Source organism: Embiotoca jacksoni, unplaced genomic scaffold (assembly GCF_022577435.1).
Source record: "Embiotoca jacksoni isolate LCO1_2020_lvr unplaced genomic scaffold, fEmbJac1.0.p SCAF_9, whole genome shotgun sequence".
Taxonomy (NCBI): domain Eukaryota; kingdom Metazoa; phylum Chordata; class Actinopteri; family Embiotocidae; genus Embiotoca; species Embiotoca jacksoni.
Window position 1 is genome coordinate 1,675,761 of NW_027185447.1, and position 20,315 is coordinate 1,696,075.

Sequence of the window (20,315 nt, forward strand, 5' to 3'; positions counted from 1 at the left end):
TTTGGAAGCACACTAATGTAAACTGAGGACATGTCCCATAGCTTTGAGGTTTTTCTTCACTGGAACTAAGCGGCCGGGCTGGAAAGTACTCAACTTTAGCTGGTGGTTTATTATCTGTGTGTGTGGTAATCCCTCTTTCTGATTCTCAGAAGCAGCCAGGACCAGAAGGTACACTCAGGACAGCTGTCATCCAGGAAAGGAGGCTCCACGTCGGTGTCCACAACGGCTGGTGTTTCCTCGACAACCCCCAAGTGGTGGTGCTGGAGCCCCGGGCCTCAGGGGTCAGAGGACAAGAAGACAGCAGCTCCAAACAGAGCACGCTGGTCAAGGACAGGTGAGCAGAGAGAACACATGTACATGTCTGCAGCGGAGCTGCAGGCTGCCGGGGATGGGGAGCATAATTCTGCTGTCAGACAAAATCCACAGATATTGTCAGGAGTGCTTATTTTTATGGTGTTTCACCATCCTCTCCAGACGCTGGTCCTCCGGCAAGTGATTGAAAGTTCATCTTGTTAGGCAAAAAAATATGTCTTTTTAAAAAAAAAAAGCAGGCTTGGTATACATTTCATTTGTGTATAATATTAGTCTGGAGATGTCTGGAAAAAAAAGTGTAACAAGCAGTCTGTCTGTATTTCCTACATTCTGACATCAGCAGTATACTTGGTGTATTTCACATTCTGCCTTCTTTATGAAATGTCGGGGTTTAAGAGAAGTTCACATTTCACATACAAGTGACATTTTCTAATATTGAGGTAATGGTAAAGTAGTTCTCTTCTCTCTGTTGTCATATGACAGGAAATCAAACACGCTCCAGTTTTGCTGAACGTGGCCGTGGTGCATCGTTGCTGCAACACATAACTGGTTGTTTGATTGCTGGATTCAGTTACAATTTTAACTGTGTAAAACACATGCAAACTAAGGTAACATTAATATATGGTTTGGTCATGTTTGCCCAATACCCAATAAGGTATAAGCAGGGGTAGAGTACTGGGGGGAAAGCCGGACTGACGACATAGGTTGGGGCCCTATGTAGTCGGGGGGGGGGGGGGGGGGGGGGGACGGACGGACGGACGTACACTTGAAAAGCCTGGAATAAAAAGTTTGCTTTTGTTGGCAGGTTTTTATTTCTAAATATTTAGTGTTATGGCTGAATAGAAATCGCCTGAATAAATCAGTTAACATGCTCACAATATATAAAACAAAACGGCAAGAAATTCCACTGTAAATACAGCTAATCAAGCCCCGAGTGATGGCTAACGCTGGAGCAGACAAAGGTTCGCTGAGTTACCAACAAAACAAAAGAGGAAAAATGAGGAAAAACAACCGCTGACAACAGAAAGGTGAGCGCGACACACGGACCTACACAGGAGCATCAGGACATTTCCCGGTCGCCTGAGGGTCATTAAAGATGAATTCTTGCGTGCAGATGTTGGCCAAGATTTGTGTCAAAAACATTCAGAAGATGTGTTCAAGACATGGACACAGAGGGCCCCACAGAGACTGCTTATGTACAGGGCTGAGAATTATGTGCTAGCCGCCTGAATAGAAGTACATGCATACATACATACATAAAAAACAAAAAAAGCTACACGTTGACAGTACAGCATCCAATTGAACTGAAACCTGCTAAGTAGCAGATAGCTGAATAGCCTAACATAACCTCTTAGATTTGTAATTGTATTTTGTAGGAACAAACACACAGTGCTTGTATTTTGTATGTGACTTTGTTGCATTGCTGATAAAGCCCTCCGAGTCCTCACAGAACCCCAGCATCATAATTTACAGGCCGTGCCATAGCACACCGGCTTCCTCCCTCATAAAACAACCCTGAAGCACATTCCAAAGCGTGCTAGTCCTCTATAACCAATCAAGGAGATATGGCTCCGGCTGCCTTTGGCCCTGGGTTTTACTGAGGCACCATGAGACTCCATGCTCACCTTGTCAGAGTGGATATGCTGATGTAAGGTCATCAGCGTCTGTCTTACATCATGAAGCTGTAGAGGTGCCACAACCAGGATATGAATCCCAAGTGATGTTAAGTAAGAAGATAAATTCTAATTCCATGAATGGAAATTGCAGTGTACACACACAAGTGTTTGCAGATTCAGGTGCTCAGATTCAGAACTGTATTTTGTTGGTCATATCCCCTCAGATACTTTGTGTTTTTCAGCTCACTTTGCTCTGCGTACACCAGCTGTCACCAGTTCCTCCTTTGCAACCCGTTAACTTACTGGAAGTATTTCCTAAGACGAATGCTGCGGCTGAGCAAACCTCTGACCAGTTCAAGTAAACAAAACGGAGCACTTTCAATTAATGAGTTGTGTGGGTGCATCAGTGGGCCGTGAAGCGGAACTGCTTTCCAGTTAAAATACATGATATATTTTGAGTCTATTTCTGCGACATTGTGCACCGGTGTCGTTCCTGTCACTTTGTCATTTTGTTCCTGGTGGTTAAACCAACACCTTCCTCTCCACAGATATTTTGCCTGCTAAACCACAATACAAAATATCACAAGGAATCTTTTCAGAATGGATCGTGTTATTTTTTTTTCATGCAGCTTCACGATGATATTGTGATAAATGAAAAATAGTTTGGGGGTATTCTGGTTGCAGTAACAAAAATAATGAGGTAGAGGATGTTACAGTTGACACAGAGATATTTCCAAATTTGATAAGATAAAGTCATAATTTGGATACTTTTCTGCGCTCCAAGTTTGTCTCCTCTTAATGATATCCACTGCGAGACGATGTGAAGAAATGTGTTTGTGCTGACAGCGCTGTCTGCAAAAAATGCCTAATTGGTTTTGTGTGCGCCCACGCTGTCGGTGGACAACAGAAGCCGCCGCATACACTGAATGACAATATTTCACACTTTTTTTTGTCAGTGTGAGCACTTTTATTGGAGCTGTGGCCATCAGGATGATCAGGTGGGATGTTTTGTCCATTTAGATGAAACAATTATACAAAGGACTTCTGAGGAAAGGATCCAATAAATCAAATCCAATCAAAGCAAATAAAAGCAAACGTGCCCGAAATGATGCTTTAAAGCTCGACCGACGTCGCACAGTCAGTCCGAGATGAGCCTCTTCCTCACTGCGTACCTAAATCAAAATGCATTGTGTTTGCTACTTCAAATCAGACACTAGCTGATATGGTGATTATGTGGGTGTCGCATTTGTTCGAGAAGGTGTGCACAAACATGCAAATGCACAATCAGCACATTAAAACGCTAACCAACAGTCTGTCCTCAATTACTGTATTATCTGAATAACAGTAATCATCCTAATATTGAATGTGTTGCGCTCCGCTCTGTTCTTTGCAGAGGGAAGTGCTTGTTGTAAATGCAGTTTAGTACGATAACACCACATTGTAGGCAGTAATTATGATGTTTGACTGTTTTTCGGTTGATGCCAGTGAGAGCTGCCAGTCTGTCTCGCCTGTGTTCTGTCTGACGGTTTCAGACAGCAGAGAAAGAGAGAGAAATACGAACCCCAGAAAGTCCACGACGCGGAAAAAAGAACAGGCGCCCGGCCCCACCTCGTGACATGCTGGCGCGCCACAATATGCTCCCGCCTATGGTGTATACAAACTGTGAATGACGAATACCAAGAGTGCTGTTACATTCCTCACACAGGAGGCCACCGCTTGCCAGGGAGCATTTAGCAAGCGAGTGTACATCCTGCAACACATTGATTTCTACTCTTTCTAATGGGAAATATAACTATAACAACAGAAATAAGAGGGCCGTGTTCATTTGAGTGAGGTTTTGTCATTTCCTTCGGTAACAGCTCACATCCTTCACTGTGTGTGTGTGTGTGTGTGTGTGTGTGTGTGTGTGTGTGTGTGTGTGTGTGTGTGTGTCTCTTTGCTCTCTCCGCAGCTCTGCGACAGCATCCCGCCCTCAGACACTCGGCCTTCGCAGCAGCCTGGAGCTCAGGTTGACCAATCATCAGGCTTTGGCAATCGTCTTTCAGCTTGAGTATGTCTTCTCTGCAGCAATAGGCCGAGAGACTACGGTAAGATGGGTGCACAAACACATATATTAGATCTTGTTAATCCTAAACCGAAATCTCAGCCTGTTACTTACAGGTACCTCCTGCTGAACTGAGGACCATTCAGAATAACCTCTTTGTTTAAAATTCTTCACTTTGCACCTCCAACGCTCATGCAGGTCATCTCAGTAATACATGTACACAAAATCCCAGTGTCCTCTTCTCATTCTACCTTTGTTTTCTCACCACCTCGTTCTTGACCTTTGAGTATCTCTCCATTCATCTCTTGCCGTTGTCTCCCAGAGGAAATTACTGAGAGCCTCGTAGGCCTTTGTAAAGGAACTGAAAGAAGTATGTATGGAAGGATGGTAGTGTGAGACTGACGTAAGGAACCAGAGGAACTCAGATTTGATCTGATGTGGAGGTCCCTCTGTGCTTTAAGTTTTGGTCTTTCATTAAGGCAGCTATGTCACCTTGCTTTACACGTTTTTCACTAAGCCTATAAATAAGAGATTTATCTTGAAACACGATTCCTTAAACTACATATGACGTTTTCTTTATAGATGTTATTTTTAATTTCCAAAACAGATTGTGTGAATGTTTGAGCTTCCTTCCACATAAAACATTTGCATAGCTAAGTTTCAGTTTTTTTTACATCCTGCATTGCGTGCCATTTGTCCACTTCCCTGCTATTGATGGCACATTGCAGTACATCTTGGTGTTTTACTGTGACCTGTTGATTAGTGTTAATGTGTGAAACCACATGTTAGGTTTCACATAATCAGCATGAGTGTGCACATGCATGTGTACTAAATACACATAATGGCTACCCTGAAAAATATTTCCATAGCAGTAGTAGAGCTCAAAAAGTCCTGCTTTAATTCTGGAGTCACCCTGAGCTGTGGTGCTGGCTGCTGCCAGTCTAACCCCGCCACTTTTCTGGCTCCAGTAAGTAACAAAGGAGCAGTGGCCAGTAAGTTCAGACTCCAGGCTTAAAAATGTTGCCTCGGTGATGGGTGACTTTCTTGACTCGACAGTGTGTGGGCACGATTCACTTCTTTCCTTAGAACAAGATACTGCTTTGCTGAAATGTAGCTCGCATAGAGATGATTTTCCAGGGCTGTTAAAAATTGTTCTAATGCAGACATGTAAGGTTTTGGATAATTTTGCTTTATTCTTTGTGTGGGTGATACTATTTAATATTTTAAATATTATCCCCCATGAGCCCCCATGAACTAACACGTACATGAAACCCACAGTAATAAAGTAAAAATACTTTACATTGAGGAACAGAATAATGCTTTTCTGCAAAATCCATTTTGTGTATATCACACAAAATATGCCAAACTTGTCTGGTGGGTTATGTTTAATGCTGTGTCAACACAATAGGGCATAAAGCCAAAATAAAATAGTTTTAGCAAAGCTATTATTTGAATTAGGAAACATTTGAGCAGATACTTAACTCTAATTCTCATGTCATAACAGTTTTTGATAGTCAGTGTTGCAGACTCAGTCAGTTCTCACAAATAATTGAGTTTTAACTCTCGGGTCTTATGAGATGATTTCTTGAAGTCTCTTTGTTTCAGACATCTTCTTTCAGTCGGTGTCTATGTACATAGAATTACTAGAATTCAGACATAATTTCTCTTTACTTTGCAGCTGTCTGCAAAAGTTGACAGTGAGCTGTATGTAATCTACGTCTCAGGCCGCAGGTCATTTCACCAAACCATTATATTGATTTGTCAGTGTAATGGGCAAATATTCAATCAATAATAGATTAATGGTCAGTCATGCTGGTACAGTGCTAAAATGTTCATTATTGGTAAGATGAAGAAGTTTAAGGAATATTTTTGTCCATCAACAATATTTTCAATAGAGCCAATGATCTTTTAATTTGAATATAGTTTAAGTGTTGCACAGTTTCTACTGTGATGTTTTAATTGAACAAAACAAAACAAACTTTAAATCAAAACAAAATTCAGTTTTCTACACGTAATTCCATAAAATATTCTCATTTAACTGAATTGTAATCTGAAGTCCGGTCACGTCTTACCTCTGTTCGTGTGAATTATGTGGACCTTTTGCGGGCACTTTTACAGACCCACACAGTCAACATGTCCGCAGGGAAGTAAATTCCAAATTGAAACCATACCACCGAACAACCGCTCATGGCAGAAACAACCACAGAAAGACTGTGGTAATTATGTGCGTGGGTGAGCCTTCAACACTTAATGCATGCCAAGGCTGGGCTCTTACCGTGTTACTGCGTATTGTGTCCTTGTACAAGCAGGGGTCACCAGATCACCAATTAAAAGCAGCAGCAAAACAACCAGCCACTCAGTCATTACAATGACATGGTACATTTGCATTTATGTATTAATTCACCCATTCTTACCTCTGCAGCCACTTTAGAGGCAATCATCTATTGTACATGGACAGTCCACCCTCCCACCCCCACCTTTTTTTTTTTTTTTACCATATGATTATTCCATGGACTTATTGACACATGATGGATTGGTTTAGGAGGAAAAGAAACTGTTTCTACAGAATTGTTCATTCCAATGCATGAAACATATTTCATCTTGCTCAGAAGTGTTTAAAATCTGTTATTATTATGTTTTGTGACAAGACAGCTCTACAGCTGAGCAATCAACTCTGTGAGCAGTTGAGGTTGACAGAAGTTACATTATTTATGCACCTATTTTGTCGCAAAGCATTGGACAAATTTTAATTTTGACCTGATGGTGGCAGGTGAGCTGAGGATCTGCAAAGTCATTACAGTGTTTTCCTGAAGAGGACACTGATTCCTGTACCAAAAAGTATGGAGGCCCGTTGAAACATTTCACTGAAAACCACAACCTGCTGTTAGCACTCGATTAAATGTCAGGGAACCACTAAAGTTTGACCGACCACAGCTGTCCTGCTGAAATGGCTAAATTATATGTCTGTATGCTCATGCTGTATTGAGCTCCTTTTGCTTTTTTCAGACTGCAGTCAAATCAGATTTGTTTCTCAAATCAGATCTTTGGGACAAACTGTCCGCACTGTTATTTGCAAGTGAACGGATCGGATTTGGTGTGTCTAGACATCACCATCCTATCTGTGTTGGTTGCTGTGGTAACGATGTAGACATAGCTATGCTGATGATGCTGATTTCCAACACAGAAGCAAAATGGCAGCATACAATTTATTTTGCCGTCTCTCCGTGGACTGTTGTTCTCGTCCACAATAGCGCCAAAATCGACACTCTGATAGCACTGCGCTAGCGCTGTGATTCCTGATTCTGTTCACTCTGTCGCTCTGAAAACAATGTTGTCATTGTGTTGCACTTCGAGTGACGCAAGACATCCGATCTGAGCCCCCAGAGCGTCCAGATTGAGATGCATCTGTAGGAATCTGATTGAAATCGCATTTCAATGACCTCCAAATGTTGTTTGGGTCCGATTGGCAAAAATCACATTTTATGAGGTTCCGCCCAAACTTCCAAAAGTCAATCTGGATACAATTTGGACAAAATACTGATTTTGTGATGGCACTCTGAACAAGGCCTTTATAACAGTTGTTAGTCCAAAGGTAAAGGATATAGTGCATACTCAAAATGAACAGTGTCGTACAGCGTCTTATTTACCACACTGCAAATCTCAAGTAGGGCAAAGTGGCTGCTTATGATACTGGCAAAAAAAAAAAGTGGTTGTCATAGTGAAAAAGGAAAACTGAGGTAGCACATTAAGTTGGCTCAAGATAGTAATAAACCGGCCTCAGACAGTAAAACATTGCATTTACAGTTCTTGAGCAAAGAGCTTGATTCAAGTTTCTGCTGCTGTTCGACTCTGACCAGCATTTTAGCATCACATCATTGCACACATGGCCAATCTCTGTGGACAGCAGGCGTGACTGTGGGCTTGTTGGCTTTGGATAATTCACGATTTCCAGACTGCCTACATGGCACTTGTTTTGAAGCACTGGCCTTGGTGGTTGGTCTCTCCCTCAAACTTATTGGTGGAGAGGTTTTTGGTTCCCAGAACATGTTTCTGATGCACCCTGGTCTTTCCTACCTGTGCCACCATTGGTTTTGAACATATTTATGATCTACTTGTCTAAAATATCACCTATGGAAACAAGATATTTCAAAATCTACTCGACATATTGCTTTGCAGTTTATTGAGAACATTCACGCTCCCAATGGAACAGAAACAAGTTCACCCAAGTTGAGAAATTCTAATAAACCTGATAGAACTATCAAACTGTCATTCCCATCGTCCCAGAATAGCAATGGAGGGTGACAAAAAAAAAAAAAAGACCAGTCTACTTCACCACCTTCACCTTCGCTTGCATGCATGTTTGAATGTTTGATGAGGTGAGAGATATTTAGCAGGTGGAGAGTAATTTCTGTCTGAGTGGGAGTGGAGTTTGTGTGTTTGTGTGCTGATTGGTGCATATGCTATTTGGGAGTGTTAATCCAGGAGGTGATCTGTCTCGGGTGTTGACTGATAAGGATTTGATACGAGCCGCCTCTTGAAGAAAATCTCACCCAGCCACCCGCTGCATCTCGCAAAAGGATCTGGTGTTATCGCCTGACTGCTACAACTTCATGCTCTGTATCCTCTGCGACCAAGAAGCGTGCGATGGGACAGTATGCGTGTTCCCGCACTGTGTCGCAGCTGTCAGAGATGTGAGGCTTTTGATGTGTTGTAGCTGTATTGAGCTAAGGTGTGCCTTCAGGGCAGGCAGCTGTACACTGTCAACAAGACTTCACACTGCTTGACACCACTTGGGAAAAAAACAAACGCGAAGGTTCACGTCTGATGGCCACCACAACCTCTTCAAAGACTTTTCAAGCCCTTGTAGAACTCTAGTGTTGCTTAAACCTGTAAAAATCAATGCTTTTAAGTGGATTTTTTTTAAATCATGACTCCTACTTTACTTAGTGCAGTCTTAAAAATACACCGGACACCTTGGCTTTTGATCTCGGTGAACAGCACCTTAATAGCAAGTCCACCGAACTGGAAAATCACCATTCAATCATGGACCATTCATTATACTTTGCCAGTTAATGGCTATAAATAACTTTTACAGTAAAATGTTAATAGAGATGTTACTACATGGGAAAAAAAAACTAGTAAAACACATCTCTTTTCTTTTACTTGGATGGTATCGATACATTTAATACCAAACAGCAGCAGTACATTGGTTTATTACTTGTAACGGGCAGAGTAAATAAATACCATTAAACACCAGTTAGTCATTTCAGAACTCTGGAATCTGCAGTTTTTACAATCAACTTCACGTCTCCTTAAGACAAACACTTGAAACTTGTTGTTTGTTTAGCTAACAGAAGTTTTTCGGCAGCTGCCAGCCCAGAGTGCAACTTGAGGCTTGACTAAGCGAATGGCAGGTGCAGAGTGGGTGGAATCCTCTTGCAGTCAATCACAGCACATGCTGTCACTAACACACGTCTGGGGTTTCCCTTATCCTCCCCGTTCCCACGCTATCCGTTCGCCAAGGTATTATCAGTGACTCAAGATGCAAATGCTGCATTCAAATGTAGTTGTGTTTACTGTGTACACGAGAATAATCCATATGAACGGCCCCCTCTTGCGGTATTTACGACGTCGGAACTCAAAAGCTTTGATAAGCCTCGACTTCACCAGTTGTGACGTGTTTCCTGACTCAACAGAGTTTTTTGTTGAATGCTAAGCTAATATATTGTAATTTTAGTCATGTAGAGTTTTGCTTTATAACTCTTATAAAGCATATTAGGAAAATGTTGATATTTCAACAGCCTCTTCTCCCTCTGTCATTATGTTTTTGCATTTCCCTCATTCTATCACTCACCTGCTAGTTTGCTAAATTGTTAGCCTCTGTAGCTTCTACACACCATCCATGTTGCCGTTTCCTAACAGCAATGTTCTCATGACTTAACCACTTGAACGACAAGGATACGGTGAGCACAACTTCCTATGTTGTAACCACAACCTCGCGCTTTCCATTTGAACGCAGCAAAACTCCTCCTACCTCACATCCCTATAGGTCTTTGGTTCCGCCTGATTTGCAAGCAGCTTCTTGTCAGCCATTTAACAAAGGCTCGTATCCGATGCCATTCAGTCAAAAACAAAACATGTTCGTACTTAAAATACGGCTAGTGATGGCTTCGTCAGTACCGTTGCATCTTGTTATACGTGTTTGGATTTCATGTGGAATCATGAAACTTAAGATAACACCACAGCTGCATTAATACAAGTTTATTTAGATAAAATTCCCAAAGTGAGCCAGCTGAAAATGACCAAATGACCAAATTGGTGAAATTGTTTCGGTGTCTTAAAGATTACTTAAATCGTACCTGAAATTGAAGTACTGAAAGGCATTGAAGTGCAAGTTCAAAGTGAATTACTAAAACAAGTAAATAGCATGTAAGACTGAAGCTCTGACACTTTAGTGTACATGGAGTTAAGTTCAAGCAGTAAAAGCAGTTGAAGTGCAGGCAAACAAAGGCACGATAAGAAAATGTAATACACATATAAATACATATACAACATGTGAAAAAGAGGTAAAAAGATAAAATAACATATAGAATATACAATATAATTGTAAGATAAAAGAATGGTATAGAATAATGTGGGAATAATGTATAAAACAACAACATTTAATGAAGTAGATTGTTTTGCAGAATAACTTTGTAGGATTCAATCGCATCAGTGCAGATGCATGTTGTGCTGTCGGGGGATAAATGTCTGAAGTCTTCTGTCTTATTGTGTGCGTGGATTCATCCATGAGTTACATCTTTATACTATCATTGAACCCCCTACAATGGAGTACTAAACCTGTTCTCTGTCATTTCCCATGTTGCTGTGTGTTCGACTGCGTGCACTGACACTAGATGGTGCTGTGTAATGCAACTTGAAGGAGCCGCCTGTGCTATAGGGCTGTGTTCTTGTTACAGGACACACCGGCTGCCTTTCTGTTGTTCTTTCCTCTGATTAAATAGAATTATGTCCTTTGATGTATTCTGAGGGGGCTAAGGTGGGTGAAAAAAGTCAAACAATTTTGTTGAATTCCCTTTTCTCTCAAAACATTACCGCTGCAATACAGAGGCAATCACCCGGTGCTCTGAGACTGCCTACATGTCTCACCCTTGCTGTGTTGAAAGCGAGCCTGCTTCTCACTATAAGACAAAGAACAAGGATGTCCTCTTTTTTACAAAATTGCAATGCCCTCATTGCCTTTGGTTATGAAGAAAGAAACTCACTTGGTGTCGTCATTTGTCTTCTTTGGTATTTTTTGATTTTACTTATGATTGGGTTGCTCTTTCTGTCTTGTCTCCCTGTGTCACATCCTCTCTCTCTCTCTCTCTCTCTCTCTCTCTCTCTCTCTGAGGCTTTGAGCAGAGTTTTTTCATGCTCCTCAGCAGCAGTCGGAAGGATGGAGATAACAATTTAAATGAAGGGGAGGAGGTTGGGGAGAGGAGAGGAACTGGGAATTTGTCTGATAGGCTGTTCTCAGAGGGTGTCTGGGGTCGACAAACTTCAAATAATCAACTTTTTCTTGCAGTCAAATACACCGTGTCCACTTCGTGACATCTCTCCTCTTCTCGCTCTTGCTTTCCTGTTTGCTGTTTTGCTATTTCATTCTCTGCCTCTTATCCCTTTCTCATCAAGGGCTCCATTGTATTGCCCGGTATACTTGTCAGTGCTCGTGCCTTGATGGGCTGCTCACAGGGGAACTCTGCCCTTCCACGTCCACTCCAGCACTCTCTTCCACATCACTCTGCTGCCCACTGAGAAAGAAGCCCTGAGAAGCTGTGGAGCAGAAGAAAGGCAGGATGAAAGTATGCTTGAGAGTTGCAATTAGTTGCTCCGCTCACTGCTATGCTCGGTAATTATGAGGCGACAAAATATTAAGACGATGGTAGCCTTAATTCCCTGTGTCTCCCACCATATTATTACCGTGATTGCTCATTTATGTACTTTATTGATCTGTGGTATGAAACATGGTATTAATTGGACATGATGAAGAACATTTTAGTTTGACTGATCCACAGATCGAGTCCAACAATATTTAGGGGCACAGGGAGGTAAATGTGCTGCCATTCACACCACTTGAATTTTTCCTGAAGACAAAAAAAAACCCCATTGTGTATTTCTTAATTACCTTTAGTGGTATCTTTCCGTGCTGATAGTTGTGGTATTTGTTCAGATTTTAAGGTGTCACTCGCTGACATTTCTGCCTCTATCCCAGGACAATGTGAGTAAAAAGGAAGAGCCTTGGTATTATTGAGGGCACATCTGTAACCATTTAAACGTTCGATGAGTAGGATCTTAGAGGGCTCTATCAGCAGAAATGGACATGAAATTCATAATTACGTTTTCACTAGTGTGTAATCACTGTAATGGCAATCGTGAAGCTGGTGGACTCGATGCCTCAGAGGGCCATCTCGAGTCTTAAACAGAACGATTTATTGACATACTAAATGAACGAGTGAGAAGAGAAGTCTTGCCATTCTGTCTCTGAGCTCCTTTGTCCTTAGTAATCGTTAGTGTTGTCCACTGGAATGTTTTACATTTCCAGATAAGGAGAGGCGTCATTCTCATCCTTGACACACCAGACACACTGTCTCTTTCTGCAGTCACAGGAAACATTCCTTCACTATCAGCTGAAACCAAAAATGTGTGTATTTCTACTACTCAATAATGAGCCCTTTATATCTACATAAGAAACAGGTCCTCTTCCATGTTCCACTGCCATGTGCCATGTACAAACCAAACACTGGCTCTAAAGAGGGCCTTTAGTAATTCATGAGTTTTGTGGCCACCGTAGATTCTCTGACACACTTGGAAAGGGAGGGTGAGGGGAGGAGAGGTCAGTTTGTTGCAATCTTCAACCTCACTGCTAGATGCAACTAACTCCTACACACTGATCCCGGAAGGCTTTCTTCCACATCTGTGTGAACAAACACAAAAAAGTCAAGAACATTCACATCCAGTGCCAGCGGCCATCGTCGAAGAGGAACAGGTGTTACAGTCGGATCCATCTCCTCTATGACATATAACTTGTTTACCATACCAAGTTCAAAAATGTACTCTGATGCTCTAACCAACCAGACATGGTTTGATTACTTTGCCCATTTGCCAACACTGCAGAATAAGCCCTTTTTCAGACAAGTCAGAAGAACATTGATAAGAGCAAATAGTTTTAAAATAACACCTGTTAAATATTTTGACCTTTTCAATCGCTGCTCTCTCGCCTCCTCGGCATTCGCATCTGTTTGAGAAGTAAAGAAACGGTATCTATCACGGCACATCAAGCATTTAGTTACCCACTCAAAAGTGTAAGTGGGCGCCTTCCACAGGACATGATTTACTCACTGTGAAAATACTTGGGTCACTGACAACTGACGTGAGGCAACGACGTTTCTCCTAATTGCGTTCTGTCAGCACCAATTTAGCGCCGCCGTAACTTCATCTGAGACATTTCCTCCCCGCCCCTGCTCACTGATCACTGCCCCTGCTCACTGATCACTGCCGTTCTTCAACCACCGTTACCTTGGCACCGCTCATCTATTGAGCCATGTAGTACAGCTATTGTTTTCGGCCTTCTTCTGCTGACAAGCACTAGCTCATCACTAAAGGAGAGGGGGCTGGTGTGTGTGTGTGTGTGTGTGTGTGTGTGTGTGTGTGTGTGTGTGGGGGGGGTCCCTTTGCCAGGAAACACTTTGTCGGGGGGTGTGTGACAGCTGCAGCCGTCTGAAACACTGACACAGAGGATGAGCGGTTGCTCGTAGGTCACAGCCTCAGAAAGATGGAGGCAAAGCAGATAGATTGATGGACAGAGGAGAAGGGAGGAGCATGTCGAGAGGAGATACTTGGTTTCATCCTCTCACTAACCTCTGCTTTGCTTCGGAGAGGCTGTCAGACGCGAAGCACATCCTCGGAACAGTAATTGGCGGCTCTCCCGGGCTGTTGCTCGACAACGAACTTATGGGAAAAAAAAAAAGGATGTTGCCAGTTTTGATTTGCGTCATGTACTGAAATGCGTTCTGTGTTTGAGGAACTGGGCCAGCGCACAACCAGTAATGGAAGTGTCACCCGCATCATATTTTCATGCTGCATCACCTTTGACCCTGAGTGGGTTTAGTGAGTGGCACAGTTGATTACAGAGAATCTGAGGAAGTGAATGCATTAATGCATGACCTTTTAAACACACTCACAGTTCTGCCCTTTACCGAGCTCTCATCTGGATATGCAGACATAGGACTGCAATTGGCAGCATGCCCATTTCTTATGCGCTATATAGAGCAAACGCTAAAGAAAACATGGTCATCTGCAAGAAGTCAGAGTTGGGTAGCATTCATGAATGTTGTCTTATTTTCTATCTGGGGTTTATTTAAAACTACAAACCAAAAACATCAGTCAGCTGTCAGAGAGGCAACAGAAAATCATTTCCAAATAGAGACTGATAGGTACAGTGAATCCAGAACTTATGGAGACATTTGCAATAAACACAGCCGGCAAAGGAGAACATCCTGCTACACATATCAACAGTAAGGTCATTGACACGGCAAAAAACTGCATGAGCACAAGAGAGCGTTTTAGTCAATAGGGACTTGTTTATTGCAATGTATGCAGCATCTAAAATCAAGTCACTGGTTTGATTTTGCTTTAGATCCCACTGTTTTGGACCTACATGGAAAATTAAAACAGTACAGAATGTTTTTAATTTCAGTTTTGTTTTTATTCATAGTCTAGGCTTCTACATGAATCTGAAAAAGTGCTTCTTTACATCATTGTGCAAGTAACTGCAGCAATTCTTATTTTGGAAAAAAATCTACCATGATACTTCCACTGTTACTAATTTGTTTATGCATGCAACTTCATGAATGAAGCATTTTTTGGTCACATCAGTGTAGGCTGTCAAATAGGGGCTCAGGTCTTTATTTACCTCCACTGCAGAGTGGTGGGTCTACAGAATGATTGTTAAAGGAACTAATTACAAATCAGCAGAGTTGAAACTCAAATAAGCACAGCTGGGAGTAATAAGTGCTGTAGAAATGTACATTATGGTCAGTTTATTGTTAAAGCCGTCTCAAATAATTCCAGCCCATCTCAAAGTGCTTTGACAGCCTTTTGTTTGTTCATGTGACGAACCTGTTGTTCCATTTTTACTTATTCTTTGACCTGTGCCCACAACTGACTGCTCACTAAGCCGTGCTCCCTTAGTAACCGTGTCAGGCAGTGGTAGGCAAAAGCAGGCATCTCATTTCTTGCCGGCAACTATCTTGTTTTTAGGCAAGAAACTGAATTTTGCTTTGATTACAGTCTGGAAACTCTGTTCACATTAGGGTTTGCTCCGCCACTCCGAAGGGCGAACCAATCTGCGATCAGTTGGGGTGGTTAAGTACGTTGTCATATGGTGGTCAGTGTTGATTGGTTAAAGTATGCGCCAACAGTTTCAACATTAACCCCAGTTAACGTTTAAAGTGTTGGCCTGGTGCTCCTGATGGCTGGTCCAACTGGGCCTGTTCATTATTATCACCGGTGTCATGAAATGCTGATGGCCCACACATATTAACATTCACTTATTCTGAGGTCACTTTGCCTCTTCCATTGTTTAAAATGATCACAGTCATACATCGTGTTTGCGCGTGTTGGCTGGAAGACTCAAACCCATACTTATATTTATATTTATATCAGGTTTCTAGTCTCCCACAGCTTTCTCTCTCTCTAACTCTGCTTTTTGACCTCTGCCCTGCATCATTCCTCGATATAGACTATAATTAGAGTGGAAACAACAGAAACAGCCTCTGCAAGACTATTGGTAACTGCAGTAGGCTCTGTTTTTACAGCTTGCTTCAGGTTTTGTCTGCTACAGTGGTGTTGTAAATCTTTTAAAATGAAATTATATTTCTGAATAAATATCAGCTTAAACATAATTTTTACTCCTAAATGCAGTTTAAAATAACCCATTTAAACAAATAAGACCAAAATATTGTACATTATTATTTATTGGTTGAAGAAAATGATCCAACATCACATATCTGTGAGGGGCAGACATATGTGAACATTTGCTGGCAGTATCTGGTGTGACCCTGCAAAAAACTGTAAATACAAGTTTCTGGTAACTGATAATCAGTCCTGCACATTGGCTTCGAAGGAGTTTTAGTCCATTCCTTTGTACTGAGCAGCTTCAACTCAGGGATGTTGATGGGTTTCCTCGCTTTAAGTCCTTTCTAAACATTGCTATTGGATTGAGGTCAATACATTGACTTCTTTTCCTACTTGAATCATTCTTTGGTAGAATGACTTCTGGATCACTTTGACCCACTTTCTCTTGAAATTCAGGTCTTGGACACGTGTGCTGACATTTTCCTTTAGAATCCACCGGTAAAATTCAGAATTCATTTTTCCATTAATGATGACAAGTCGTCCGAGCCCAGAAGGAGCAAAACAGGCCCAAACCATGATACCACCACCACCACCACCACCACCACCACCATGTCTCACGGATGGGATGAGGTTCTTATGCTGCAATGCAGTGCTTTAATTTCTTCAAACACTTTTCATCTAAACAAAAAAGCCATGTTTTTGTTGTCCACAAAAACATTTCTAATATCCCTCTGGCTTGTCTACATGATCTTTATTGAACTGCAGATGGGCAGTAATGTTCTTTTGGGAGTGCAGTGGCTTTCTGCTTGCATCCCTGCCATGCACAGTGTTGTTGTTCAGTGTTTTGCTGATGGGGGACTGATGAATACCATTGGACAATGTGAGAGAGGCCTTTATTTCTTAGAAGTCACCCTGGGTTCCTTTGTTACCTCGCAGACTATCATGCTGCTGTTGCAGTGATCTTTGTTGGTCAACCACTCCTGGGGAGGGGAACAATGGTCCTGAATTTCCTTCATTCATACACAACCTGCCTCAGTGTTATCGAGTCATATTACCGTCAACAACCAATTTTCTTCTCAGGAATCTCCTTTATTTGTGCCATTATACACCTCAACAAACGTATGTTAAGAAGCTCAGACATTGATAGATTCCTAATCTTTAAATACAAAACAGGGCGCCCAACAATTAACTGCTAATGCTAGAGGTTTACATACTTTTTTTACACTCACAGATATCTATAATTTGATCATTTTCCTTGAAAGTAACACCATATTTTGGTCTCATTTGTTTAATTGGCTTCTTTTCGCCTACTTTTAGGACTTGTGTAGAAATGTGTAGTAAATATCATTATTATAGTATATCTTAAAATGAGTTGTGAACATATTAAAATGTTTGCTAGTAGTATACAAAAAAATAAATAAATATTGATTTCTTTAGTTGAAGGTGAATGTCTTTAAATATTTCAGAGATAATTGGTCTCTTAATAACACCGCCTATGACAACAGTTGAAGTTGCGTTCTTTACTCTGCTAATTAGAACATCAAAATATTAGAAAACAGACAAATTAAATGAAAACAAAAAATAAAAAATAAAAAATACTATACTGCTCCTCTAGTTGTATTTTGAACCAATATAAACCAACTCTTGACTGACTGCTTGGTAATTGTGGTTTAGACATGTGTTTGGTGTTTGACAGGCGTTCCGTTTGTTGAGCTATATAACCATGTTGACTCTCTTAATCATCTTTTTATTCCTCTCTCTGTCTCAGATGTCAGTGCCAGGGGCAGGGAAGATAAACCGTATGTGGAGCAGAAAGCGGTGACATGGCTAGCGGCTGGGTTTATTAAAGGTGTCGATGTACGGCTTCTCCTCTGTGCCACAGAGACTTGTTTGGGTTTTAATTGGCTCTCAGACAGGTACATGCTGTATAGATTGTTGTGTGTTTTAAGTGTGTGTGTGTGTGTGTGTGTGTGTGTGTGTGTGTGTGTGTGTGTGTTAAACCCCTGCAGGCTTTAATGATGTTTGCTGAATGAAACGTCTCTAGTAAAGCTTTTCCCAATCACATGCTCATTAAAATGCCTTCTTTACAATGAGACTATCCCCTGAACGTACGAACCCCTGCAGCTCGGTCCTGGTTTTCCTCGACTACTTACATTACATGACGTGTGATTAAGGAGTCCTCCCGCTGGTGTGGACCTCAACCTCAAAGAAACCAGTCATATATTTGTTTGGTTCTGATCTGAAATGTCATACAAATGTTAATTAAATGTTAATCAAACATCTTAAACAGACTAATGTCATCTGGATTTAGAAGTGATATATTTAGCTGATTTGTGGCCTATTCTGGAGGTCAGTCCTCCCTGGAGGCCCCCCTTCCCTCCTAACAACGAGAAAAGAAGTTGAGGATGAGGCGAGAGAGGCTACGTGCCGCAGAGACAATGTTTCGCCCGCCTAATTAAAATGAATGTCAGTTTTCCCCCCACTGAGAAGTGCATCAATCTCCCCCTGCGATGGGCCCAGAGTGAGTCTTACCCTGTCACTGCCTGCCAGCAGTGTCATCCTTCTCCAGACTGATGCAGCGCCCTGGCAGCCAGAGAGGCATTGGTGATGATGTTTGCACATCTAATGGTTGTCTTGTGAATGGCCACCTCGGAAAGAGGCCCATCTTTTTAGGCAGAGGGGCTTCAGCCCAGACTAGAACGATTTTCATTTAAAACAGCAGTTACATAAAGTGGTCAGTGGCATTTTGGAGCCATTTGAAGCCATAGCAGCTGTAGGAAGTCTATTTTAGCTTTCTACTTTACTGTTCCATGTAGCAGGCTACAACCAAAGCCAGTAGACAAATCTTTGATGTGTGTTTTTAAATATAACAGTATATTGAAAACGAAAAGATCATCAGAAGATTAATTTGAGTGTAAATATAAGCTATCATGTTGACAGGTTTGTATGGTAAAGTATACCTGCTGTGTACTTGATTAACTTTCAGCAAGTAGCCTCATAGTATTGGTTACATATGATTTTATTATCATTATCTGGTGGTGATTTTTACTTCCATGTGAGGAGAATTTGCTGCTTTGATGAGGGGTTGATAATCATCTTTGGTACTTTATATTACTGGGGTCTAATGTGACCGTATCAGTCTCAATAAGGAAGTTACTGATTATTTTTCCCCACCACACTTTAATAAGATGTGTCTGTAAAGATAAATTTGTCTTTGGTGGAAGTTTTCTCAAAGCTAAACGATATGTCAGAGTATGTTAGTGACTCTGAGTTGGTAATCCTCAATAAAGGGGATTCGTGAACCTTTTTACTATGAGTTTGTTATTTAGCTGTATCAAACTGTTTCAAAGTGGTGAACCAGCTAAGTGACGTTAACGTTTCTTCCATCTTGTAAAGGGCTCATTGCATGTGTGGGATATGGTCTCAGACCAAAATGTAAAAGGAAAATCTCTTTCAAAACATCATTTTAATTTTTTTTTTTTTTTTTACATGACAGTCTGTATTTAAAATGAACAACATGTTACGACCCACACAGGTCTTCATTAGCGTCACTATCAGCAGTAGCGCGCACACCTTTATTGTGATGAACTTTAGTGCGCTGGTGCATATGACGGAGTGTCATGGCTACAATGAGGGAAAAAAATAAGGAGCGAGGAAGATTTTACTCTTTGTCGAGAATAAAGTTGAAATTATATTTCCAGGATAAAGTTACATTTCAAGATTAAAGTCGAACTTGTGAAAATAAATCAAACTATTTGCTTTGCGCATGTGATTCTACAAAATGCCTTGTGTAGATTAACGTGCAATTTTACTTAAGAATCGGTAAAGGAAAGGAAATAATGTCTCTTTTAGCACATAAAGACAGTTTGGTGATGAGTAAAAACTGTATCTGTTCAGAAGGACAAACAACACAAACTTAGAGGAAGTGGCCGAATTCTTGCAGACCGAAATAGCTGCAAATGGACTGATGCAAGGTTATCGGCGGTTACACCGTCGACAATACAAAGAAGATATGTTGAATCATAAGACACAATAAGACAGTTGATTCAATTGTTTGATCCTAAAGGTGTAGAGTTCAAGCGCTGCGTTTGAGGCGCAGGCATCATCAAACAGAGGTCCAAACACACTTCCTTTGCTTTGCAACATTTTGACTTTATACTTCACAATTTTACTATATTGTGGAAATGCAAAATTTAAATAAATCGTCACACTCAAATTTTGTTTCCCTCAACGTGGCCCTAATACTCAATCACAAGTGCAACACAACAAAAAGATGAAGTCATGTAATTTTTTACGAAACCCACTGTGAGCTTTAAAGGAGAATTGCATTTTACATTTAGGTGTGAGACCATATCCCATGCATGCAGTTAGCTCTTTATGAGATGGAAGAAGCACAATACACCTGAAGTATCCAAAGAGCACCTGCATGTGAACACACAAAGACC

The 20,315-nt window shown here is 41.3% G+C and overlaps 1 protein-coding gene across 6 annotated transcripts in view; it reads left to right on the top strand.

Annotated features, from left to right (window-relative positions):
• The window catches only part of nphp4 (nephronophthisis 4), a 182,050-nt gene that overhangs the window by 65,112 nt on the left and 96,623 nt on the right, over positions 1-20,315 (top strand). For 4 of the 6 annotated variants that reach the window (XM_069140665.1, XM_069140668.1, XM_069140669.1 and 1 more), the window contains 2 exons: positions 150-334; positions 3,880-4,015. In XM_069140665.1, the coding sequence (XP_068996766.1) occupies positions 150-334; positions 3,880-4,015 (321 nt within the window). The remainder of the gene's footprint in view (positions 1-149; positions 335-3,879; positions 4,016-20,315) is intronic. The other 2 variants (XM_069140666.1, XM_069140667.1) reach the window with 2 other exon arrangements.